The following is a 26,770-nucleotide window of genomic DNA, read 5'->3' on the forward strand; positions in this document are numbered from 1 at the left end:
CCTCAGTCTCTGGGCTCGTCCCGGCCGTATCGCCATTTTGTGTGAATTCCTGACTGCGGCGGGGGCCGGGAAGCCGGGGAACCTAGGGCGGGCAGGCAGACAGTCGGCCGGTCTCCGCGGCCCGTTCCCTCTCTCCCTAAAATCCCCCCCTTTTTTTAACCTCACCTCGCTCGCTCTCCTCTTCTCCCCTTCCCCCTCGCTTGCTCCATTGCGCGCGGCCTGCGCTAATTACACCCAACACCCACCAGTGTCCGTGTCTCCCGGGTCTCCCGCCCCCGGGCCCGCAGGCGTGTGTGTGTGTGGGGGCTCTCGCCCCGATGAGGGCCCCGCGCCCGTGAGCGAGTTACCGCAGGGCGGGCTGCAGAGAAAGCAGGCGGCGGGCGGACGCCCGGGCCTAGGCCGCGCGGCCTACGCGGAGGTCGACGCAGAGGTGATGCCGAAACCGAAAAAATATATACCTAATTCCCATCAGGAGCCCATAGAGCTGAAGTGTGCCCCTCCCTCCACGCCCAAGCAGTCCTTTTTCGTGCATTAACATCCCCTCCCCCCCAAAGGAACTATGGAGGCCGCGCCCGGGACCCCCCCGCCGCCGCCATCAGAGTCGCCGCCGCCGCCATCGCCACCGCCGCCATCAACGCCTTCGTCTCCTCCGTGTTCCCCCGATGCCCGCCCGGCCACCCCGCACCTCCTCCACCACCGCCTCCCGCTCCCTGACGACAGGTCAGGCCCCCGGCCGGGCCGGGGCAGCGTCCCCGGGGGGAGGAAGAGGAGGAGGAGGAAGGGGGGCGGCCGCCATGTTGGGCCGGGCCGCGGAGGAGGAGGAGGAGGAGGAAGGGCGGGGTCGGTGGGTGTCTCTCGCTCGCTCGCTCTTTCTCGCTTGCTTTCTCTCCCGGCCTCATGCGTTTCCCCCCCCTCGCGGCGCTCGCCCGCTCTCCCTCGCTCTCGCTCTGTCTTTTTTGGGCGCCATGCTGAGGGGAAGGTGAGGAGGCGCCCCCCGGGCCCCCCGCGCCCGCCCTGGGGAGGGGGCGCCGGGGGGCGCTGCGGAGGCCCACCGGGGTCTTGGCTGCCCCAGCGCCGGGAGCTGGCAGCCAGCGGCCCGCCTGCCCGTCGCCTGGCTTCGGGAAAGGGGATGGGGGAGGGGCTCCCGTCCCTTTTTGGGGGGCTCTTGAGCAACAGCCCCCCTTTAGGTGTTTGGAGTTGGGGGTCTCCCAGCCCCTGGCAGTATCCTTTCTCCTGAGGGAGGTGTGCCTTGCTGTACTTGGATAGGTACCCGAGCTTTCTTAGGAGGCAGAAAGTGGGGGTTCGTGCAGTCTTGTCTCCATCCTAATGGGGGGTCATTTGGACGGGGCCTGTTTTGCACCTTGTAAATTTTTTTTTTTTTTTGGCGGGAGGTGTTTTTTAGCTATTCCCCAGAAGACAGATTAGGGGGTGCATCCAGCCTTTTGACAAAAGCCCCTCTTGGGAAAAGCAACTTCCCCATATTTCTCCTTGGGGGGGGGGTCCTCGCTCTTTGTAGGTAGGTGACCTGGGGGAGGATTCTCAGTCTTATTTTGGGGGGTGAGGTTTGTTTTTTTGCCAGGGAGGGGAGAGGAAGTTGTTCCCCCACTTTCTTTTCACCCTCTTTCCTAGTAAAACGGGGCGCCATCTCTTCCGGGAGAGAAATAGAGGTTTCTTAGTGCTTTGGCAAGGGGTGGAAGGGGACGCCCCCTGCCCTTTATTGAGTGCGAAATGGGACCCCCCACGCCCTTCTCTAGCGATGATAATGGGGCCAGCCCCGCGCCTTTCTGGGCGAGGTGGGGGCCCGTTTCCCCCGCTCGAGCTGGAGGCTTTGGGGTGCAGGCTTCGCTCTCACCCATTCCTGGTGGGGAAGGGGAGAAGTGGCTGGATAGTGGGTTTGAAAATGGAAGGTGGGTTTCAGCCGACAGGAAAGCAAGTCTTGGAGGGAGTGGGGGTGGGGAGGGAAAGAGAATGCGCTGGACAGATGGCTGCCCGGACACAGCTCGGTCTCGGAGCCGCGCAGACCCTCTCTTAGACCGGTGTCTCAGCCAGGGCTTCCTTGCCAGGCTCCACGGCCCCTTCTCCCCACTCCCACCTCCCCTTTTTCCCTTTCTCCTTCACAGACCATACTTTGCCTTTTAAAAGAAATGCCACCCACATTCAGAGACACAAGTGCAGCAGTTTGGTGAGCTTTTACAAAAAAATTTTTTTTCTGTTTTGTTCTAATTAAATGTATCGTCCTGGGAATCGCAGCCCTTCGCAGCCCGACTCCAGTTCAAGGAAATAAACAGATTAGCAAAGGTCTGTTGGCTAAGCCCATGTTGGGCTTCCGGGGCCCCCTCTCCAGGGGCAGGTGCATTACTCAAAGGTGCTTACACGCTTTATTCGACCTCTAAGGAGTTCTCTTATGTCAGAAGTGTATGTCTTACAATGGGTTGGGATGGTAAGTAGCCTCTTTTATTGAGTAATTCAATTATCTCCCTCTTTTTGTCCCTTTCCTGCCTGCCTTCTCACCTTTAGACCAAAGTGATGCTTGAGAGAATGAATTTATATGTTCAAATCAGGATTCTAACCCTGTTGAGCCCTTTTAGACTTGCACATCCTTTCAATGTTTAATTTTTAAAAATTGACGTACACAGTTTTCTCAAAAAAAAAAAAAAAGTATTACTGTAACATGACAAAAATCTATGTAAGTTTTCAGACCCTTGGCATCTCTCTTTCCATATCAGCCCATTGTTTTGTCTCCAGCCTTCATCCTTGAGGAAAGTGGATACTTCAAGTCCATGTGTAGGAGACAAGCTTACTGAATTTGGTTTATGATATTTGAATTCAAGTTAAAGTCTCCCCCCCCCCTCAAAAAAAAATTGTGGTTCAAGTAGATCCAATTTCCTTGTTTTACTCCAATGTCTCTTATGGTGATGGACGTTTAAATTGAGCAAGTCATTTGTAAAGTACTGTTTAAGCACAAAATCTGTAAACTGTGTCAAGCCCCAGTCTCTGCCTGTCTCCACTGCTCTTTGTTCAGAAAGCACATGTCTGACCGTGAAAAGTTGATGCAAACGTGTTACACGCCCAGTCATGTTGGAGAGAACACCTCCAGCCCCCAGTTCCCCATCCTACACTTACGAGGAAAAAAAACAACAAAAATGACTTGCAGAACCAAACACTGTACTTCTGATGTATTTTACAAGCATAAGTTTTTCTGTTAAAAGACAAAACACGTTGAAGTTCCATCTTCCCTTGGCCCACTTTTGGTCCCTGACATTTTGCTAGAGAAATCTTTCTAACACACCTAATCCCCTCCAAGAGACTCAGTTTCCTTTTTTCCATTCTTAGGAGAAAACAGTGTTCACTCATATTTAGTTGAGGAAACACGTAAACTGCATTTTGCAGGCCACTTGTTTTATTCTTCCTGGTAATATGTTGCCAACTTAACCCCCCGCGCAGTGGTGGTCTTAGGTGTATAAAGTCAGTTATGGGAGGAAGAAGACTCTAAAGTGTACAGTGTCCTGAAAAAAAGTCTGAAGCACGAATCGAACACACTATCCAGTGCACTGTGTCAGCCAAAAGGAAATTGCTCGAAGTTTCCCATGCTTTGTAAAGTTCCTCCTGCAGGGGCTAAGAAACTGGATGTTAACTGAGGACCCAAGTTTTAGAATTACTAAATTATGGAAGAATGCTTACTTAGATTTACTTTTATAAGGAAATAAGAATTTCATTTGTAAGTGAAAGTTTTAGCAGTCATTAGCTGAATTTGAAAAACATTTAAAAAGCTCTCAGACATATCACAGTGATTTATTGTTTTGTTTTTTTCCCCCCTCAAAGGAATCTCATTCATCCAGTCCAAGAAGCCCCAGTTATTAAGTCAAACTGCATTTTGGTAATCCTTGTTTTTGAAATGTCACAGTACTACCTTTTTTTTTTTTTTTAACTCCCCCAAACTGATGTACCAGTATTAGTGAAAATGATGAAATTAATGGATGTTGCAAAAGAAAAAGAAGGGTGTCACTCAGAATCCCTGATTTAACAGCAATTCTTAAACATTTGTAACTTTGAATTCCTTTGTTTTCTCTGGCTGAGAGTTTTAATTTGAAAGCAAATCAAAATCCCAGTGGAAACAAACTAATTTGTGATCATGAAAATATGAAGATTCTGTACCTCAAACCCCTTTTTTATTCCTTTCCAGTTTGCTTTTCCAAAGAAAAGGATTCCCCAGAAGGGCTTTCCAATTCCCAGTCTGTCCTCTCTTCCTGTAGGGTTTTGATTTGCTCTGAAAGTTTACATTTTTGATTCTTGACAAGCCAGAATTTTCTTTACATAGAGCTAGTTATTTTAGAAAGCCACTATTGTGGTTTTGCCTTAGTCAGGAAGGCTGATCCCAAAGGAAAGTTGTTTTGCACCTGTGGCTTTCCTGGAGTGCGTCACATGTCAGAGGTGAACATTGACTCTTGAGTCTGTTTATTTTCTTGTAGTTGAACATATAACAATTTCATGTTGGCCCTCGTTAGCAATTCATCACTTGATAATGCCTCTACCTCTGCTCCTTAGGATCTAAGATCTCTTACCTACCCTGATGGGAAAGAATGGCTGTCTCAGGGTTGCTTGAAGTTGTTCACTTTTGTTATATTTTTTGTGACTATTGAGTCCTTAGAAACATCTCTCCATGTAGGCCAGATCCAGTTACAATAATACTTCTATGGCTAAAATTGCTTAATGATACTGTTTCCAAGTCTCTGGATAGCTTTAAGTCAAACCTTATTCAGACAACCTAATTTTGGTCCCTTTGGATGCTATCTTCTAGTGCCATAGCAACTGGTTCTGACCTGCTTTTGGGAGTTTGAGTGACAGCAAGAGAGAATTGAAATAGTCTGGTTGAGCAAGGCATTTAACCTGTAGCTTGGCAGCATAGCTGTTGATGCAATAAGAGAAAAAGGGAAGGTTCCAGAGCTTTCTGGCAATTGGTATTTATTAAGCCAACCTAAGGACCTGTAGCAGCAGTCTGCTCATTGGTGGAGTGAATTCTGTCTGAATGAATGGTTTGAGGCCAGTTTCATAATTAAAACCTAATAGAATGGAAAAGCTGCCAGTTTGAGTGGCACATAAAGTTCACTGGGATGAGTTAAGATAAAAATGAGATTGTTGGGTCTGGGGTTATAGCTCAGTGGCAGAGCACTTGCCTCCCACGTGTGGGGCACTGGGTTCCATCCTCAGCACCACATAAAAATAAATAAAGATATTGTGCCCCCCCCCCCCAAAAAAAAATGAGATTGTTCCAGGGGAATCAGACTTTGTGAATTTGGCTTTCCAAATTTCTTGGCCTAGTCTTCGCTATGGAGTGTTTTTGCTTTTGGTAGTAATGTAGATGAAGTCTTGATGACATTGTGCAGAGCTTATTTTGTTTTTAGTAGTGATGTGGGATGAGGTGGGCAGTTTTAAAATAGGTTACTAGTACATCACCGTCTGGGGTGATTCTTTTTTTTTTAATACCTTTAATTAATTAATTATTTTTTTAATGTGGTGCTGAAGATCCAGGGCCTCGCACATGCTAGGCGAACACTTTACCGCTGAGCCACAAACCAGCCACATGGGGTGATTCTTAATCAGTTGGCAAAAATGAAGACCTGGCTTATTGGTGCTAGAATTTTTTTTTTTAAAGCAGAAAGAGGATATTTATTAGGAGTGTGATTTATTTCTCTGGCCAAAAAGGCTCTAAATAGAGGGTCTGTCTGGTAATTTTTTGCCATGTTGCAGCTGGGTGAATTGGTGACTCAGCTCCCTGTTTTCAAGCAAGTGGTGACATCTTTTTGAACATTGGAGGTGGTGACAGGATGTGAAGGAAGAATGTGGGCTTTGGAGTCAGATAAAACCATTCAGGCCTGGTCCCTCCCCGGCAGTGTGCCATGGGCCCTGAGCATAATGCTCACTTCTCAGGGTCATTGTGGTCAAATGGATACTGCTAGACACCCACACAATACCCACATTCAGTGACTCCCTCCTAGGGGGAAATTCTAAATAGAACTTTTACAGTCTGGTGTGTAAACAGAAGTAAGACTAACATCTGTGTTTCTGAAGAAAGTCAGTTTATCTTTCACCTTGCAGGGTTCCTGTCACTTATTTAGTAGCAAGTTGCTGATTGGGGTTGAAAGAAAGTGGAAGCCATTTTAAGGCATTTCTTAGGTGTGTCTTGAGCCAGTGCTCACCGTATCATTAGTGTTTATGTTTTGCGACTGGAATCTGAGTCAGTGTTGTACCCTGATAGGCCTCTGAGATCTGGGAAGCCAGGGACCTAGAACCTGGCACCACTGGTAAAAGTCCCATCGCCTTAGGCCAAGCCTTTACCCTTACAGAGTCTCTGAGAGCAAGGTCTGTCCTAAATCCAGGATCCTGCAATCCCTGTGGAATTTGGCCAAGTCAGCTAAGGTTTTGTTCTTTTAGCATCCAGCTTGTCCTGTGCTTTTCTTAAATGTTTTGGAGTGTGCCAAGGATCCCTTTCCTGAGAATTTCATGGAGGGCTAGGCTGATTGTTCCTCCCTTTACCAGGCCTCCAGTTTCTTTCTTCTCTGTCTGTCGTACCTTCTGCAGTTTCTGGCATTCATGGAGGATACTGTAGCTCCTGCTGCTGCAGCTCCTGCAGCCTGCTAATCCCCAACTGCAAAGTAGGTGTCTTGAAAATTAATAAGGTTAGGCTCAGTGGCCAGCTCACAGGCAGATTCCTCAGGAGACCCCTTGGCTTAACAGTTAGCTAAGTACCTGGCTTCCTTGTTCCTGTCATGCCAGATTGGATAGCGTTTCCTCCTCAGCCATCAAGCTTGATGCAGCAGGGCCCCTTCCACATGGGGTTGACCCTCTGCTGGTGGAGAGTGATGGGCAGCTGGCAAATGGGCTTCGACTCCTACATTATTAAGCTCCTAAGTCAATTTCCTTTGTCTTCCCAAAGGGGCAACAGTAGCACTTCCACCTGTGCATTGTTGATGGGAAGGTCAAAGGCTGTCCTCTAGAGTCCTGCTGACTGCTTCTTGTATTAGCTCATTTAACCTGAGCATTAACTGAAAAGTTAATGTCCCTTGTTCTGGGTTCATGGAGTTAGTATGCTAGAGGCACCACTGGAATCTGGCAGCCTGTACCCTGACTCTGTACTCACTCTGCTGTCCTAGACCTGCAGGGTAAGTCATCATTGGGATATGAAGTCCATTTATTGATTCGTCTCTGCATTTGAAAAAAAAAGCAACTAAAGAGGATGGAAAAGCAGAATGTAGTTAGTAGTTTTCTCAAACTTGAGAGGAATGTAGAGGAGGAGACTTGAGTCAGGGTCAGAAAGTTTGAAGCCACTGCATTTAGGATACCGGTAGGTCTTTCCCACAGCCGTTTTTGTAGGTGAAGTTTGTGGTCACACGACTATACTCATTTGTATCTTCAGTGGCAGATGGCAGAGTTGAGTAGTTGGGACAAAGACCACCCTATAGCTTGCATAGCTAACTGTTTACTCACCAGTCCTTGAAAGTTTTCAGGCCCCTGCCCTTGTGTGGTGGGCATGGTGGCTGGTGTTCCTACACAGAAGCTGACATCATTATTCTTTGGTGGGAGGGAATGGAAGGAATGAATACAGGTATTCCGTTTAGAGTGGGCCCCAGAGAATGGGGGTGTGCTACACTCTCCTGTCCCCCAGTCTGCAACAGCTCTATCATCCCTGTCTCCTGCTCATCCTGGTGAATGTAGAGGCACAAGCCCTGGCTTTGAACTCCTAAATGAAAGGGATTTTCATTCATTAGAAGTAACTGGAGACTTCTTGAGGCCCAGAGTGGATGGAGATCACTGCTAACACATCCCTGCTGTGGCCTGACCCAAGGGATCTGAGCCCAGACATTAGTGTCACTTGGCTAAATGACCACTGCAGGTGGCTTGGATTATTGCCCTCCTCATTTTCCTAACAGACACCAGGGCTTAGGTTTCCTTGGGATTCCAGGCAGGCCCTGCTGCAGCACGGGACAGGAGCAGTCACAGTAACCGAAGCCAATATGCAACACAGGAGGGCTGTGTTCCTGGGAGTGCCACATTTGTCTTGATCCGCGCACCGTCATGCTTGGGCCAATTTGGAAGCCCTTGAAACACAGGGAGAATGAGTTTGTGACTAAAGACATAATGACTCCATCAGAGTTTTAAGTGGTTAGGTTGCTGAAGGAGGTTCCTGGGAAATTTTCTATCCTTTGTGTTAAAGAAACTGACAAAAAGGGTGTGAATGGCCGCCACAGAGGCCTCATGCGCCTGGACTACTGCGAGTACCAGCCCAGGCTAGGTACCCCCGCCCCTGCTGGGTCCTTGCAAACCCAGGTACTGAGATGTTGCCCACAAGGAACCCACAGGTGACTGGAAGTTAATAATTGTATTTTGCAGCTCTTAATGAGAAATTCTTTTTTTTTTTTTTTGTAATATTTAGTTTTTAGTTGTAGTTGGACACAATACCTTTATTTTATTTTTTTTATGTGGTGCTGAGGATCGAACCCAGGGCCTCGCATGTGCTAGGTGAGTGCTCTACTGCTCAGCTACTGTTCCAGCCCTCATGAGAAGTGGTGTCTAAATAAGAAATTTCATGATTCCTTCGCCAAGAATTCTTTTTAGAGGAAGATAGCAAAACTTTGTCTTGGTTGAATGTATGTTGAATGGAACCAGATGAGTTCCCCTAAAAAGTTATAAACAAGGTCAAGCCTTCGTCCCCAAGTTAAATAATTTGACATTACTCTCCGGAGTATAGAAAGTGGGCTGCTTGCATGTGACCCAGCGCCTGTGCGACTTTAAGCCATCTAAAACTGGGTTGGTGTGAAAGGTGGTTAGAAAACTTTCCTTTACTACTAAGAAGCAAATTCTGGAAGTTCATCTGCCAGGAGGAACTTGGATCTGAGAGTCATGCTGCTGAACAAGAGCATTTTCAGAGGTTGGGCCAGTGAAGAACGGCTAGTTGGGGAAGGAAATGGCAACTGTGTTTCGGCAGACAAGGCTGCTCTAGCAGGCTGGGTTTCTTGGTTGGACTGTTTGAGTTCTACATGGACTGTCCACTTGCGAGGATTGTATGCTTGGTTGACCTCAATGTGGCTGCTGTACATTTGAGGGTGAGGTGCTCCATTTCCCATTACAGGACTTCAAAACCTCCCTCCCTTGGATTTGCATTGCTTTCTGTCTTGGGATGAGTCCTATTTGTTTTTTCACTAAGATTGTTTAGATCTTCCTGTCCTCTTAGCTCCTGAACTATTCAAGTGTTCTCAGACTTTTGAATGCCACCATTCCCTTCGTTCAATATTGGAGGGACTGTATTGACCTCATGTGTTTGCATTTCTAAACATTTAACATAAGCTAGGGTTATACCCATTGCTTTATTTATGTGGGCTCATGGGATTCTCCCCAGACCCCATCCTGGAGGCTCCGTTGTTGCCTTGGGATGCAGAGTGTTTAAGAAGGGCTGGGGTTCTGACTCAGTGGTAGAGCACTTGCCTAGCATGTGTGAGGCACTGGGTTCGATTCTCAGCACCACATATAAATAAGTAAAATAAAGGCCCATCAACAACTAATAAAAATATTAAAAGAAAAAAAAAAAAAAAAAGAAAGAAACTTGTACCCGGAGCATGGTAGCATACTCCTGGTGGCTACTCCTATAATCCCAGCAACTCAGGAGGCTGAGATAGGAGGATTTCAGATTCCAGGCCAGCCTCAGCAATTTAGCAAGGCCCTAAGCAACTTAGTGAGACTCTGTCTTACAAGATTAGGAAGAAAAGAAAAAAAAAAAAAAAAAGGACTCAATCCCTAGTACCAGGGAGGGAAAAAAAGAAACTTGCTCCTTTGGGCACAGTGGTACACACCTGTAATCCCAGCAGCTCAGGAGGATTGCAAGTTCAAATCCAGCCTCAGCAAAAAGTGAGGCACTAAACAATTCAGTGAGACCCTGTCTCTAAATAAAATACAAAAAATAGGACTGGGGATGTGGCTTAGTGGTTGAGTGCCCCTGAATTCAATCCCTGGTCCCCCTCCCCCTCCAGAAAAAAAAAAAAAAAAAAAAACTTGCTCCACAATGTTTTAGTGCCTCATTCTGCCATTTCTTGGAATATGGATTTAGTCTGTTTTCTGTTCTTATGTCTTATTTTTTGTTGTAAATTTTAGAGTGAGTTTTGTCAGTTGTCCTTTTTAAAATAAATGATTCTTTTACAGGTAATTTCTGTTTAGAGCTGGGCATTGTTGCTGGTGATGGTGTTGCACGCCTGTAATCCCAGTGATTTGGGGGCCAACCTCAGCAAAAGCAAGGCACCAAGCAACTTAGTGAGACTCTGTCTCTAAATAAAATACAAAAAATAGGGCTAGGGATATGGCTCAGTAGTTTAGTGCCCCCGAGTTCAATCCCTGGTACAGGGAAAAAACAAAAAGACAGCACTGGGGTCAAATCCTTGTTCTAATCCTGCTGCTTCCTGCTGTGATCCTATGGGCAGATTTTTTTCCATCTGAGTCTTTTTGCTGATCCTTTAAATGGGATGAAGTACTGCCTCGTGAGTTTGCTGGTTTCTGCAGTCAGAGGAATACAAGCATGGTGCTGTAGAACATTAGTATTGACTTCTACCTGCTGCTTTGGGACTTCACAGCTCTCCTCAGGTACTCAGGCAGGCTTGGGAGTTCAGGAAAGCTGGGCAGATGGGGTGTGGTCTTGGTGAGTGCCAAGGAGATCCCACACCCTACACTTTGGTTCTTTGCTGGGAAATTAACATTGTCTTTCCCTCACAGTCTTCTCACATTGCTGAGGTGGTCCCACTCTAAGCTTTATGCATTCATTTAAAAATATATATTATTTTAGTTGTAGGTAGACACAATGCCTTTATTTAAAATAACTTATCTATGTTTATGTGGTGCTGAGGATTGAAACCACTGCCTCATAAATGCTAGGCAAGCGCTCTGCCACTGAGCCACAACTCCAGCCCCTAAGCTTTATTTTTTATTATGTATTTTCTGGTACCAGGGACTAAACACAGGGGTGCTGTACCACTGAGCTGTATCTCCAACCCTTTCAGGGTCTAAGTTGCTGAGGGTCTCACTGAATTGCTGAGGCTGGCTTCAAACTTGAGATTCTCTTACCTCAGCCCCCCAAATCACTGGGATTACAGGTGTATGCCACTGCACCTGGCCTACTCTGAGCTTTAACTTTTTTGGTACCAGAGCTTGTACCCAGGGGAGCTTAACCACTGAGCACATCCCCAGCCCTTTTTAAATATTTTATTTAGAGACAGGGTCTCACTAAGTTACTTAGGGTCTTATTAAAATGCTGAGGCTGGCTTTGACTTGCAGTCCTCCTGCCTCAGCCTCCTGAGCCATTGGGATTACAGGCATGAGCCACTGCACCTAGCTTTGTTTTAACTTTTTATCATGAAAATTTTTACCACACAAGTAAAGAAAAAATGGTATAATAAGCCACCATATACTCACCACCCAGTTTCAATAATTATCTGTATTTTGCCAATTTTGGCTTATTCCATTACCTTGTCCCCCCATATCTGCCTGTTTTAAAGTAACATTTCACCCATAAATTCTTCAGTATAAATCTGTTTTGTTTTTTTTTTTTAAGAGAGAGAATTTTTAATATTTATTTTTTAGTGTTCGGCAGACACAACATCTTTGTTGGTATGTGGTGCTGAGGATCGAACCTGGGCCGCACGCATGCCAGGCGAGCGCGCTACGGCTTGAGCCACATCCCCAGCCCTGTTTTTCTTTTCTTTGGTACTGGGGATTGAACCCAGGGGTATTCTACCATCATCACCACCACCCCCGCCCCTTTAAATTGTAAGGCAAGTTGGCCAGGGCCTCCCTAAGTTGCCAAGACTGGTCTCAAATTTTCGGTCCTCCTGCCTCAGCCTTTGTGTGATCAGGATTACAGATATGCTCCATCGCATCTGCCTAAGTTTTTTTTTTTTTTTTTTTTTTTTAAATATAGGCCAGAAATCCAACATCACTCCTAACAAAATTAATAATAAGCAGTTATATCTCAGTCAGGTTCAAAATGCTTGAGGTGATTTGCATTGGATGCCTGTGTCAGGCTGCAGTCTTGCTCACACTGAAGGGCGGGGTGTGGAGGGGTGGCTGCCTTCTCTTCTTCCCAGGTGGCATTGTGCCTGCCACTCGGCTGGTGCCATATTATGGGCAGGTTTCCATGGAAATGTTGTGACATCACAGAGCAGGTTATGACTACACTTAAGAATTCTGAAGAGGGGAAGGGAAAGCCCATTTGCTCTTGGTTTCTGATTGATGAACTAGGTAGTAAGGACACTGAAAAACACGTGCAAGACCCAGAGGTTTATTTCAAGAATTTCTTGGTTCTGAAACGCCCTCAGTTTCCCCGCGGGGCTGCTCTACCACTTCCTAAATCAGGGAAGGTCGTGGGCGCAGCCCCTGAGCCAGTCTTCTCATGGAAAGGCCTGTGCCTTCGCTCTAGTGAGCGGCCGTCTGCAGGGTCAGGTTGCGATCCTCGGCTCCTGCACTTAGGCTGGTCGTTAAACATTTGAAGAGGTGGAGCCTCCTTGTAATTTTTGTGATTTTGTCCCTAGTTAATGGGTCATTCAGAGCCTACCCAGGCAATTTGTTGAGAGTCTGGGCAGTTAATGGTCATAACCCTGACCTTCACATTAACCTATCCGCCTCATGATCTTCAGGTAACAGCCACTGTTCCCATGAGCTTCCATCTTTCTGTGTTTGCCTCTTTTCTCCCTCGTAAACCAGGTAGAGCCGCAGGCCCCTGGCCCCTCCCAGCTTCTTCCAACCCTGTTGTGTAGAGAGTTGCCATGTTGCAAGCTTTCTTCTCACAGGGGCCTTTGTCCCTTCTTCCTGGGTCTCAGCTCTCCCGTGTCTTTTCTTCTTGGGTAGTCACTGGGTTGCCTTCCAGTACCACATAGATTAGAGCTAAGGAAGGGGAGATGTTGATTTTTTTCAGTTTGACCAGCAGAATTGGTTGGGAGAGAATGGTTGGGCACAGTTGGGCCAAGTGAGTGGGAGCTTGTTGGCTAGCAGATAGCAGTGTCCCCTCAGGAAGGTGATGTGTGCTTCCTGGGCAGCATTCCAGCCATTGTAGGGTTGTCCACATGAGGCATGCTGATTGTAACTGGGTTGCTTTTTTTTTTTTTTTTTTTTTTTGATGCTGAGGATTGAACCCAGAAATGCTTAACCACTGGCCATATCTCCAGCCCCTTTTATTTTTTATTTTGAGACAGGGTCTCTCTAAGTTGCTTGGGGCCTTGCTAAGTTGCTGAGGCTGACTTTGAACTTGAGATCCTCAGCCTCCTGGGCCGCTGGGATTATAGGTGTACACCATCTCGCCTAGTTCTGACTGGTTCTTAAAACCAGTAAGTAACTAATATTTAACTTGTGTGCCTGCCCCATGACCAGGGCTTTATTCATATTATCTCATTTAGCCTTCACAGCCCTTGAGGTAGGTACTGCTGTTATCCCGTTCTTCAGACTAGAAAACCAAGGGTTGGGTCACATAGCAGGAGCACATGTTAGGGTAGAGGCCAAGCTGGTGGAGTTTCTTGGGTCTGTAGGAAGAAGCATGTTGTCCCTTCCACCAGCCTGCTGTGGAAATGAGATCTCATTTCCAAGTACTGTTTTTGCCAAGTCCGTGGTATGTGATGAACCCTGCATGCTTCCGGGCCCTGTGGAGTTGGCTCAGTTGGTATTGGCCAGGCCAGGCGTCTAGATCTATTTTTTGACCCAAGAGGAGGAGCAGCCAGCTCTCAAAATGGAAACTTGGATGCCATGGAAGCTTTGTCCAGGAAGTTGGAGGCAGAGCTACCTCTTGGCCTTTTTTTATTTCTTCCTGGGGGCCAGTTCCAAGCGTTCCCCAGTGCAGCTAATTTCTTGTCCCTGATGGCTCTGGCAGTAGAGCCAGCTGTGGCCGTGTAGGGGCATTGCCAGTCTGGGCTGTAGGAATGAAGCGGTCTCTGTGCAGGCCGCCACTGCAGGCTTTCTCCCGCGTGCTTGTCTCAAGAGGGTTTGGCAGGTCTAGATTGAAATGATTAGCGCAGTGGGGCTTCCCCCACTTTTCTTGGGGGATTATGTCACAGTCTATTAAGCGTGCTCCCTTGGTATTTAATCCCACTCTGACATGGATTTTGCTGGCAGCCTGTTAAGTGGCACTGCTTAAACCTGGTTGCTGTTTTGTGAAGGCTGCCTTTGTGCAGTGGTGTGGATGGCCCTCAGGATTTCCCAGCTCTCCCAGTGGGCTTGATTTCTTTTTTGTTGTTGTTGTTTCTGTTGAACAGAGTTTGAAGGAAATAACCAGACCTAATATTCATGCAGGGAGGGTGTCTCCTATGTAATAACCACCTGCAGAGGTTATCCTGGGACTCTGGGGGCTGAAGGCATGCCAAGACTAGATGGCACTGGGAATGCCCAGCAACCCATCCAGTGTCACCATCCCAATACCCCTTTATAAATCAGCAGTGATTTTTTTTTTCTTTAATTCCTGTTTCTTTTTCAGCTTTTCTCAGTTCTAGGGGAAAAAAAAAAAAAAGTTCCAGGTTCTCCCTGCCTGCTTTGTGCAGAATGTGGTTGATTCGTGCCAAGCCTGATGTGCCCATGACTGTTAGTTTAGGTGGGGCAAGGACTCTCTCCTTGGCAGAATGCTCCGTAGGCTGGAGCTGTGTGCTGTCCTCCCAGTCTTGATGAGGCCTTTGTAATGGACAGGCTTTCTTCTAGAATCATTCTCGATAGTGGTTAGGGCTTTCGAGTTCCACAGATGGTCTTTTGTCACGTCCCTCACCCTCCTGTTCCTGTGTGTTAGATGTCGAGCAGCTGGCCCCTGCGCCCTGGCATGTGAGCCTAGAGTGCAGGCCTCAGCAGACCCTAGGTAGGATCTTCCGCCTGTATCATGGAGACTGCTTTGTGGATTGAGTTATAAGACAGCGATGACGTCCCTCTCAGGCTGGCCCTTTCCACACTACAGTGAGGAGGGCCGTCCTCTCTTCAGCATTTTTGCATGGATTTGTAGCCTACGCAGTCTGTCCCCTGTTTCTCCAAGGTGTGGCTCTGGCCTGCCCACAGTATTCCCATCAGGGACGGGCCAGTCAGTTGCTCTGCTCCAGGCGCCATCTCGCAGTGATTGCAGAGCAGGAAGTTTGCTGTGTCACTGAGTAACAGTTTCTCGCTCAGGACCCAACCAGTTTCCCCAGTCAAGTGGGGTGTGTGTGGTGCTGGGGATGGAACCCAGGGTCTTGCACATGCAGACACACGCTGTGCCTCTGGCATGTGCTCATCCTCAGATGGTGCTTTCAGCGTGGGCGAGGCCACCCTGGCTAGTGTTGTGGGAAGGTGCCTCACTTGTCAGGAATGCTGCCCTCTGCCCCACCCTGATCCCACCTTTGATCAGCGTCTGCCTGTAGGGGCAGCTGGGGACAACCTGGTGGTTTAGGAGGGAACAACATGAGCTGCACATGGTCACTTCTCTTTGTTTACTTTGAAATAGAAGAAAGAGCTTTGTGTCCTATAATCTGTTTCAGAAGTGGCCCTTGACCTCTGCCTCTGGGTATGTGCAGGGCTGGGCCACTTGGCATTGTAAACGAGACCTGTCCACTTTAAAATGGCGTGAGATTAACACAGAAGCCCCTCTTGAGGGCCTCCTTAGTGTTTGGGAGCATCCCTGAGGTGGGCCAAGGGGACAGTGCTGGTGAAAGGGCTGTGGAGAGTCCTCAGGAAGTGGCAGTTTGTTGCTTTTCCAGAGTTCACCTTAGAGCCTTTGGGGCTCCTGACTGGCTGTTTTTCCTAAGCTACAGCCTCCCTACCGAGGTCCATTCCCCTTGGATTATCGCTTTGGATCCTTGGCCCATTCCATTGCTCGCTCTGTCACTGAGCTATAATCCCAGCCCCTATTCCGTTACTCTTGACCTCACCTTCGTCTCTTTTTGTGCCCTAATCAATTGAGATGGAAGAGATTTTCATGCTTACAGTGGACCTTGCGGTGATCATTCATGAGGAATTTGGGGAGCTTTAAAAATTTTACTTTTTTTTTCCTTTACCAACTTCTGTAGTTGTGAGAACTGTCTGTGGGTTTGGCTTGAAAGTTGGCTGCTTTTCTTGCTGCTCCCTCCTTAACCCTATTTCTCCCTCCCTCACCCCACCCATACATCCAGTGTCCTGCAGGTGGTGTCTTCATGTTTGGAGACCACTTTTACTTTTTAAAGTAGTGGGCCATGGGGGGATTGACAGGGCCAGCAACACTGTAGGAGGGGTCCAGAAGGGAAACGTGGAGGCCAGGCCTGTCAGGAGGGAGAGAAGGCAGGGTCACCTACCATGTGAGGACCTCATTAGGGGATTGAGACATTTCTCCTCTGTGGTGTCCCTGTCCATCTGTGACCCCCAACCCCAGACCAGTAGTGGAGGCCAGAGCCTCTTCACCAGTGGTGATTGTGGGCCTTCTGTAGGGTGCATTGGTGTTCTGAGGCCTGTTTGTGGGCAACCAGAAAGCTGAGGGGTAGTCTTGGTTGAGAACCATGACCCTCTCAGCCTTGTTCAGATGTAGAGCAGATGCTCAGCTGGCTGGGCGGCTCCAGGGGCCAAGGCCCTGGGCAGCAGGTCATTTTGCTGGGAGGATACAGTCGGGGTTCCCTGAGATCTGGAACTTCTGTGATCAGGCGAGTTTTGTAAATGCTCCAGAGCAGAGCTGAGTGGGTGCTGCACGGCAGGGCTTCTGGGAACCCTCTGACAGTACCCAGGGTGAGACTTTGAATTCACATGACCACAGAACCTGATACTTTTCTTGTTTAAAACTCAACCTATGGAAAATCCCGGTGTGGGTTTGTCCCTGTTAGTGGCATAGCTTTCTCTTTGTGTCTCTCTTTGCTGGGAATAGAGCACCCGCAAGGCCTCTGAGCTACGCTCCTAGTCTGCTAGTGGTGGGGCCTTTAAATTCTAGGAGTTCTCTATGTGCACTCCTCCCAGCCAAGTTAGAATCCTAAGCACAGCCCTTCTAGAGAGGAAGGGTCTGTCTGGGGCTTGCAGCTCTTGCCCCATGGCTTTTGGGCCTCCTCCAGCCCAGAGTCCTTGGGTTCTGTCCCACCCACGGGTTCATGCTGACTTTGGGGTTGGTTTGTAGGGAAGATGGTGAGTTGGAGGAAGGTGAACTGGAAGATGATGGGGCTGAGGAGACCCAAGACACCCCCGGAGGGCCTGAGAGGAGTCGGAAAGAAAAGGGAGAAAAGCACCATAGTGACTCGGATGAGGAGAAGTCTCACCGGAGACTGAAGCGGAAAAGGAAGAAAGAGCGGGAGAAGGAGAAGCGGAGGTCGAAGAAGAGGAGGAAATCCAAGCACAAAGTAGGTCCAGGAAGGCTCCTGCACCGGCCTGCCTGAGGGCACTCTCAATAATGATGTTTTTTTCCTGCCCTGAAGTGGGTAAAGACTTTTCTTTTAAAGAGCTTATGCTTCATTGCCACTGAGTGCCCCAGGTGAGGTCTTTTGGTTGGAGCACAGGGCCCTCTGGCACATTCCAGCCTTGCCTGTCTTGGGGCTGGCTGTGCCAGTGCAGCCTTTAGCACATTGCTAACTCCACTTCCCTTGTCCTTGCAGCGCCATGCTTCTTCCAGTGATGATTTCTCTGACTTCTCAGATGACTCGGATTTCAGCCCCAGCGAGAAGGGGCACCGCAAGTACCGGGAATACAGCCCCCCATATGCACCTGTGAGTGGCACTGCCCAGGGCCCCGCTGAGCTACCTCTGAGCTGCACCCCTAGTCCGCCTTTAAATTCTAGCAGTTCTGCCTATACTCCTCCCAGCCAAGATAGAGTCCCCAGCACTGTCTTTTCTAAGAGAGGAAGAGGGGTGGCCTCCAGCCTCCCAGGGGTTATCCTGGGGCTCACAGCTCTAGGAGTCTACAGCTACCCACATTTTATATAGATTTTAATTCTGTGATGTTAGGTATTGTTTCATCCTATGTTATAGATGAGGAAACTGAGTCTTTAGAAAATTTTAGGAAGGCTACCCAGTTGTCAGTGGAGGAGCTAGGATTTGAACCCAGGCAGTGGTTGATTTCCATAAGGCTTGCTCCTGAGCCTTTTCGGCACATGACTCCCAGGGCTTCAGCAGGATTCAGTGTGTTTCACTGCCTCAGGTCACAGCTGACTGCTTTCTGACATTCATAAGTGATCTTTTGTGGGAAATTGGCAAGAGAATGAAATGGCCAGGAGAGTAAATTATCTCAAGGTTTGCGTAGTGGGAAGCTAAATACCCCATTACATCTCTGAGCTTAAGAACAAATTTGTGTTATTTGTTCAGAGTGTGTACATTTTTTCCACCAGAAGAACCCGTAAGAAAGAAATCTATGTGAATTTTCAGATTCTGATAAGAAATGTTGAAAAGTTAGTAGCTCTTTTTAAAGCTGGAGAGACAGCATCATCCTATGACTCAGCGTCATCCATCATATTGGAAGATTGTCCAATGGCATAGCTGAGAAGATTCAGATCTGAGAGAGGCCAGGAATGGAGGGGACAGCGTGGGCTTGAATTGTGAATGAGAGTTTTCAGGCCTTTTGACATATGCTCAAGAATTTCTGAGCATGTCTATATATCTGTATTTTGAGTTTTACTATGACTATTGTAGATATTTTAAATCAATAGACTTTATTTTGTAGAATAGTTTTAGGTTTACATAAAACTGAGCAGGCAGTGCAGGGTTCCCTTTGCTTGTCTTTCTCTTCAGTTTCCTGTTATTAACATATTGCATTGGTGTGATAAGTTGTTATAATTCATGAACCTGCTGGATACATTTGTATCCATCATGGTCCAATCTGTTAGGGTCCTGTAGCTCTTTGGATTTTGTTACAGTTTCACAGTAGTTTCACTGCCCAAAAAACTTCGCTGCAGACCACTGATCTTTTTACTGTCTCTATAGTTTTGGCTCTTTCAGAATGTCATAGCTGGAATCATCTGTAGCATTTTTGGACTACCTTCTTTCCCTTAGCAATATGTTTGGGTTGTTTTTGTTGTTGTTGTTTTTGAAATGGGGTCTGCCTGTATTGCCCAGGCTGGACTCAAGCCATCCTCTTGCCTCAGCCTCCCAAGCAGCTGGAACTCTGTGTGTGCACCCTGTGCCTGGCCTTAGCACTGTGCACTTACGGTTCCTGTGTTACTTCTCATTGCTCTGTAGCTCATTTCTTTTCATTGCTAAATGATGCACCATTGTCTGGGTAAACCACACTTTCTTTGTATAACTATTGAAGGACTTTTTTTTTTTTTTTTAAGGATATCTTGGTTGCTTCCATTTGAATGTTTCTTTTTTCTTCATCCAGCACTTTTTGGCACTAGGACACCTTTGTAAAACAACAATTGAAACAGCTGTCTAGTTTGACTAAAAAAAAGCAGATCATTAAATTGGATTTCCAGGCCATACAGGGAAAAACAAAATTTTTTTTGTACTAGGTATTGAACCCAGGGACACTTTACCACTGAGCTAGACCCCCAGCCCTTTTGACTTTTGTTTTGAGAGTGGGTCTCACTAGGTTGCTTCAGTTCTCACTGAGTTGCACAGGCAGGCCTCAAACTTGAGGTCCTCCTGAATTGCTGGGATTGTAGCTGTGTGCTATGGGCCCTAAAAAAATTTTGACCGAGGAGCACTCTTCCTACCTATAGGCCCCTCCCCAAATGTTCTTGCTCTGCATTCTTGGAAAATACTGCCTCTTGCCCTTGGCTTTTCAGGGATCATGGGGTCTGAATCTCAGTTTTTCTTTCAAGCGTTAGCTGTTTCTGAAAGACAGAAATATGTGGGCCCCCTGATAGATTGGTCTCCAGAGTGGTTGAGGCCCAGCAGTGGTCTCTACCCAGGGACAGTAGAGACTCTCAGATAAGTCAGTTCAGGAATCCTTGGGAACCTTGGTGGTTCTGACCCCAGTCCATGAGGCCTGACTCACCCTCTCTTCCTGATTCTCTCCTGGGCCCAGTCCCACCAGCAATACCCCCCATCGCACAACACGCCCCTGCCCAAAAAGGCCTACTCCAAGATGGACAGCAAGGGCTACAGCATGTATGAAGACTATGAGAATGAGCAGTATGGGGAGTATGAGGGAGATGAGGAGGAGGACATGGGCAAGGAGGACTACGACGACTTTACCAAAGAGCTGAACCAGTACCGGCGTGCCAAGGAGGGCAGCAGCCGGGGCCGAGGTGAGCCCTTCCAGCAGATTCTTCTCTAGGGCTAAGTGGTTGCCGGGCAGGGGCCACGCAGAGCCAGGCTGACCACAGGCCCTGCTCATGGAGCTCCTCATGTCCAGGAGGAGACGCAGGCAGCTGTTTAGGGGTGAGAGAAAGAGATAAAGAAGTTCTGGGAACTACGCAGGACACAGGGACCAAGGTTAGCCACAGAGGAGTGTGGGAAGAGGATCCCCAGCTAGGCAGTGGCAGGGAGGAGGCCGGGAGGAGGCCAGCGTGGCTGAGGGTGTTTTCTTTTTAAATTCACTTTCTGGTCAGCTCTGAGGAAAGTGAGAAGGGACAGCTTAATGTCTCTGTCACCTGGACTAGGATAATAATAACTGAAATCCTCAGTGGCACTGCCCATCCCCAGCCCTCCCTACTCCCATTACCTGACAGTGCAGCTGCAGTCTGTGCAGCTGCCACCACCTCTGAACCTTGAACCTGTGGCAGGAAGATAGGGGAGGGCTGAGCACTGTGACAGCAGCCCAGCCTAATCTCTTAGAACTGTCTCCTGCCAGAAGGGCAACCAGCCCAAGGGGCTTCCAGAATCTTACAGCTCAGAGGTTCTTAGCCTTGTGACCCTGCCTGAGGCCCAGCTTTTTGTTAGAGCGGCCTTCATTTGTTTCCCGGGGGCAGGCTCTGTGATTTGGGGAAACCCTCCGCCGGTGCTGTCCAGTGGCATTGGAATGTGAGCCACTCATCAGTTCTCATATTCTAGTGTCCACATTGACAAAGTGCCAGGAAACAGGTTAACAACCAGTTTAATCAACCTGTGTATTCAGAGTGTATTTCAGTATGAACTCAAAGCAGACACGTGGGATATTATACACTCTATCTCTTTTTCTCCCCACTAAGTCTTTGGAAACCAGTGTTTGGTTTGGGCTCTGTGCCTCTCTTAGCTTGGACTAGCCTGTTCCAGGTGCTTGTTGGCCATGTGTGGCTGGTGGCTGCTGTGTTGAACAGCTAAGTGGCCGGTACCCATGAAGCAGGGTTGTCAGTGCTGTAGTAGCTGTATGTCAGGAGTGCTGAGGAACCAGGGGACTTTTAATCTTCTCAGGGAAGCTGGGAGGATTCCTGAAGAAGCAGGAAGATGCAGTGATTGAGCGGCAGGAGATGAGTTATCTTCTTTCTTGCTGATGGGATCTGCTCTGATATCATGCTCTCTATTCCAATCCCTGTGCAGGCAGCCGAGGCCGGGGCAGAGGCTACAGGGGCCGAGGAAGCCGTGGAGGATCCCGAGGCCGAGGCATGGGCAGGGGCAGCCGAGGCCGGGGCAGAGGCTCTGTGGGAGACCACCCCGACGACGAAGAGGACTTCTACGAGGAGGAGATGGAAGTAAGGTTTTCTGTAGCCATGGAGTGACAAGAGTGTGGCTGGTGGGCTCTCTGGCTAAGGTGGAAGGACACAGGAACATTCTGAAGGAAAGGAAGGCCTTAAGTAGCTGCTTAATGTGCTTTAAAATGTTCATTTTGCATTAGATAAAACCTTCATATGGATTGAAACAGCAAAAGTATCTAAGGGTTAGTTGTGAAGCAACTTTGTCCTTGGAGACAAGTTTCATTTATTCTTCCCTCTTTCTTTGTTTTTCTTTCTTTCCTGGGGCTTGAACCCAGGGCCTCACACATCTAGGCAAATGCTGTATCATTGAGCTACATCCCCAGGCCCAGGAATATGTGTTTAGGCTCCTTGTCCCTACAGAAGACATGCAGTGTTCTGTTCCTGCCTTGCAAGGTCACCATTCTGTGGCCTTTCTGAGCCAGGACACAATGAGCCGCCACTTCTTTTATAGCCAGACAGCTGTCCATAGTGTGCCTTACTGGTTCTGCCCAGTGGTTGGGAGGTAGGAGTCTCCCCAATGAGGGCTTCACAGGAAGGACCAGGACCACCCACTGTTGAGGCAGCCACACTCCAGTGCCTAGGAGGCAGGGTGTGTAGGGAATGTTCCTTGTTCCTCTGTGACACTCTTTTGCCATTTCTGTCTTTCTGGAATTCCAGTATGGAGAAAGCGAGGAGCCAATGGGCGATGATGACTATGATGAGTATTCCAAGGAGCTGAACCAGTACCGCAGGTCCAAGGACGGCCGAGGCCGAGGTGGGCAGGGGCCTCAGGTGCCCTGTGCTGCTGGGGGCTGGTAGCTGCTGCTGGACTCAGGCCCTGGGAAGGGGAGCAGACTAACCCACTCTCATTCTGCAGGGTTGAGTCGAGGCCGGGGCCGGGGTTCCCGAGGCCGAGGGAAAGGCATGGGCCGGGGTCGTGGTCGAGGTGGAAGTCGTGGAGGGATGAATAAGAGCGGAATGAACGATGACGAGGACTTCTATGACGACGACATGGGCGTGAGTTGATCCTTGTTCTGAGCTGCTCCCCTTCCCACACAGCTGTACAGAACTCAAGGTCCCAGCTGCCTGCAGCTCTGAATGCTAGAGCTTTCTCCTGTGTGCACCAGTACTCCACACATGGGTTCAAACTCTGCACTCCCTGCAGGGTGGGTCAGAAGTGCTTGTCTGTGTTCTTGTGAACACCCTTCCCTTTGCGTGCTCTTCCCATCTGCCCAGAGCTGCTCTTTTCACCCTCTTCACTCATTCTGCATTCTTCACAGGATGGTGGTGGGGGAAGCTACCGCAGAGGTGACCATGACAAGCCCCACCAGCAGTCTGACAAGAAAGGCAAAGTCATCTGCAAATACTTTGTGGAAGGGCGGTGCACATGGGTAAGAAGCAGGCTGTGTCACCTCTGTGAATAACCTGGAGGTCATACTAACTGTTGTGATGGGTGGATGAGATCGTGTGATGCTCTTTGTTCTTCGTGTTGATACCCAGAGACACCTGGGCAGGCCTGGAAGATTCGACTGACTTCTCAGAGTGAGGAGGACATAGAGCAGGGGAACATATTTTCAGTTTTAGGGATATTTTTTGGCCAAAGCTTTGATCCATCTGTATGGCTTCAGATGCATTTATAAGGGTCAGTGCTAATGTAAAGATGTGACGGGTCCTGATGGGCATTCAGGGATGCTGCTCCCATGCATGTGTCTTGGGAAGAAATAGGTACCTCAGAATAATGTGTGGCATATAAAACATTCTGTATTACAGTCACGGTTCATATTCTTTTTAGAAACTTTATATATATATATATATATATATATATATATATATAAGAAAATGGAGTAGCTATCCTTAAGTATAGAGGAAGCAGATACAGAACAGCTTCTTTATTTTTTTTTTCATGGGCACGATATCTTTATTTTGTTTATTTATTTTTATGTGGTGCTGAGGATTGAACCCAGTGCCTCACATGTGCGAGGCAAGCACTTTACCACTGAGCCACAACCCCAGCCCCTCTTTATTTTTTTTATTGGTGCATTATAGTTGTACATATGGTGGGATCTGTTGTTCTATGTTTGTACATGCATACAGTATAACAACATAGGGGCTGGGGTTGTGGCTCAGTGGCAGAGCACTTGCCCTGGGTTCAAGCCTTAGCACCACATAAAAATAAATAAGGTTAAGTTCTTAAAAAACCCAACAACAATATAACAATATAACTTGGCCAATATCCCTCCCTAGCACCTCCCCACTCCCTGCTTTCATCTCAAACTCCTTGTCCCCTTCCTCTGTTCTACTGCTGTCCCTTTGTTTTTCATACAGTCACCCCTTTTTTCTTTTTCCTCTGTAGTTTCCACATATGAGCGAAAACATACTACTCTTGACCTCCTGGGTTTGGCTTATTTTGCTTTACATAATGGTCTCAATTCCATCTGTTTTCCTGCAAATGACATGATTTCATTCTTCTTTATGTCTGAATAAAGCTTCATCATGTATACATACCACATTTTCTTTATCCATTCACTTGTTGATGGACACCTAGGCTGGATCCATAGTTTGGCTATAAACCTGGGTATGCATTTGTCACTGTAGTATGATGATTTTGATTGTTTAGAATAATATTGAGGAACGGTATAGCTGGGTCACAGGGGTTCCATGCCTAATCTTTTGGGGACTCTCCAAACTGGTGTCCATATTGGTTGTAAGAACAGCTGCTTTCTTTATCTCAGTTGATAGTAAGTGATTCCTGTAAGGGACTGAAGGCTGAGGAACAGAGAACAAGAACCTTGATTCCTTTTGTTTGAATTATGTTCAACTCCAAGTAAAGGAATACCTAACTCTACTGGCTTCGACACAGTAGACATTTGTCTCAGAACAAGGAGTCTTGGGGGCATGGGCAGTAGAAGATGCTGTAGTGGTCATTGGTATCCTGGGGACCTAGGTTCCTTCCTACTTTCTATTCTACCTTTTTAAAGCATGTGGCATTTATTCTCATGTTTGCATAATGGCTGCTGTGCCTCTGGACATCGCATCCAAGGTCTAGGAGGAAGAAAGATAAGCGAAAGAAATTTTTTTTTTTTTATATTTAGGAAGTATTCTTTCTGGGAACTTTTGCCTATATTTTATTGCAAAGGAGGCTGGGAAATGAAGTATTTTTAGCTAGGCACATTCGTCCCCAAACAAAATTAGGGTTCTGTTAGGAAGGAAGAAGTGTGGTACTGGGTTGCAGGTAGGTGACTAGCCCTCATTGCCACGCAGCCAACAGTGAAAAATAGATGAAAACTGGGGGAAGACAGAGAAAAAGAAGAGAGTTGGAGAGAAGCAGCAGAGACAGTGGCATGGGAATGTGGCAAGGGCAGGTTTTAACCTACTCTTCCTTGGCTGTCCTTTCCAAGGGGCAAGGAAGGCCTTGCTGCCGCCACCTTACCTTTTTAGTGCTTCTCTTCCAGGGAGACCACTGTAATTTCAGCCACGACATTGAACTGCCAAAGAAGCGAGAACTGTGCAAGTTCTACATCACTGGATTCTGCGCCAGAGCCGAGAACTGCCCCTACATGCACGATATCCTTTGCCATCTGCGTCTGTTGCGTAGAGCAGCCGTGGCGCCCTTCATCATGCTTGGCCTTGTGCTGAGAGCTTTCTGGGGTCTTCATCTCACCTAACCCCCCTTCTGCCCATGCCGGGTCTGCCGTGTAAGCCAGGACACACCTGCCGTGTCCTCTTTCACATAAACTCACAAGACCGGCCTGTGCCCGGTGCCTGTCTTTCTGAAAATTTTCCAACTGGCTTTGTAAACTTGAGCAAGTCATGTTACTTCCCCACTCCCATTGAAGATCTGAGGACACAATTCCAAGGCCACCTTGGAGGGGCAGAAATTGCTCTGCAGCAGGAGTCTATAGAACCATGTCTTGTCTTGAGTAGCTGCCAACCACTGTGCAACCCTGAGCAAGTCACTTACCTCTCTGGGTTTCCGTTTACTCATCTCCAAAACAAAGGGCGTGGATTCTGTCTTTGGTGGGTTCCATGAGTTGAAGTATTTGCCTTAATTTGTCGTGAACGTGATTTTCCATGTAAGTTATACCACACCACTGGGAACTGCATTAATGGTGATGACTGCATGTTCTCCCATGACCCCCTCACTGAAGAGACGAGAGAGCTCCTGGATAAGGTAATGTCTGGGGGCCCAGAGCTAACAGGAACCAGGAAGCACCCCTTCCATTGCCTTGGCGCTGCAGCTTGCCCATCTGGCCTATGCAGGTCCAGAATTCCCAGTTGCATTGATGAGCTGCTGGGTCATTTTCAGAAGGCAACAGCGACTGCTTTCCTTTCTGCAGGGGAGTTGGCGTGGCCGTGTGTGGATATCTTGTTCCTGGCCACAGCAGGCTGTTGCTATATTCACTGGGGATAGCTGTGTAAAAGGAATACCGCCTGGGGTATCTCCAGATACGTGTTGTGATGTCAGGATCACCTAGAGAGCAAGCCTACGATGTGCAGTAGCGCACGCCTGGGTTCCAGCAATGGGAGAGACTCAGGCAGGAGAATCACAAGTTTGAGGCAGCGTAGTAAGGCCCTCAACAACTTAGATCCTGATGCAAAATGAAAAGAAAATTGAAAGGACTAGAGATGTGGCTCAGTGGTAAAGCACCTCTGCTTCAATCTCCAGTACTGGCAAGAAAAAAAGGAAAACAGCCCACGACACAAAGGAGGCAGTGGAAATGTCAGTGTTGCTTGCAGCTTGTAGAGACCCTCATGCAGAGAGGGAGGGGCAATGGGAGGTCTCTGGAGGAGGAAACTCCTCAGTCGAGGTGTCAGGATCCACAAGCCAAGTGACATCTGAAGCTGCTGGTGTCTGTAGTTTTCTGCCCGAGGAGTCAGTACTAGGGCCTGGGGTACTATGAACTCTTCTCTGACACACAGCATGTCCAGAGGGTGGAGGGAGATGGACCAGGATCCCTCCTCGCCTCCTAGTACACAACAGTCTTAGGAAATTGGCTGTTTTTGAAAAAGGGAAGGACCTAGCCCATCAGTCCATGAGCCAGCTCAGGGAGCCCCTCCTTCTGCAGCTGCCTGACAAGCAGGCAGGCGCTTGGAGGCACTCATGCTGGTGGTCCTGTGTCCTGGGAACGCACGCACACACTCTTACATTTGTCTTCAGAGAGCCCCTTACCCTCGGGTTATGTGACAAATCATTACCTTAAGTCCAGTCATTTCACCACAGGAGGAGTGGGACCAGAAATGGTGGCTCCATTTCCCCTTTGA

The 26,770-nt window shown here is 48.0% G+C and overlaps 1 protein-coding gene across 6 annotated transcripts in view; it reads left to right on the top strand.

Moving 5' to 3' along the window:
* The first annotated feature begins 30 nt into the window (after positions 1–30).
* Positions 31–26,770, top strand: part of Zc3h4 (zinc finger CCCH-type containing 4) — a 39,024-nt gene continuing 12,284 nt past the window's right edge. For 2 of the 6 annotated variants that reach the window (XM_026410428.2, XM_077793018.1), the window contains exons 1-10: positions 31–720; positions 17,105–17,324; positions 17,577–17,687; positions 19,942–20,164; positions 21,375–21,526; positions 22,187–22,283; positions 22,386–22,525; positions 22,789–22,899; positions 24,961–25,072; positions 25,570–25,679. In XM_026410428.2, the coding sequence (XP_026266213.1) occupies positions 560–720; positions 17,105–17,324; positions 17,577–17,687; positions 19,942–20,164; positions 21,375–21,526; positions 22,187–22,283; positions 22,386–22,525; positions 22,789–22,899; positions 24,961–25,072; positions 25,570–25,679 (1,437 nt within the window). In that variant the 5' untranslated portion in view covers positions 31–559. Of the gene's footprint in view, positions 721–900; positions 980–2,120; positions 2,183–2,385; positions 2,441–17,104; positions 17,325–17,576; positions 17,688–19,941; positions 20,165–21,374; positions 21,527–22,186; positions 22,284–22,385; positions 22,526–22,788; positions 22,900–24,960; positions 25,073–25,569; positions 25,680–26,770 lie in introns of those variants that run through there. The other 4 variants (XM_026410427.2, XM_026410430.2, XM_026410432.2 and 1 more) reach the window with 4 other exon arrangements.

The sequence above is a fragment of the Urocitellus parryii genome, chromosome 15, assembly GCF_045843805.1.
Source record: "Urocitellus parryii isolate mUroPar1 chromosome 15, mUroPar1.hap1, whole genome shotgun sequence".
Classification (NCBI taxonomy): domain Eukaryota; kingdom Metazoa; phylum Chordata; class Mammalia; order Rodentia; family Sciuridae; genus Urocitellus; species Urocitellus parryii.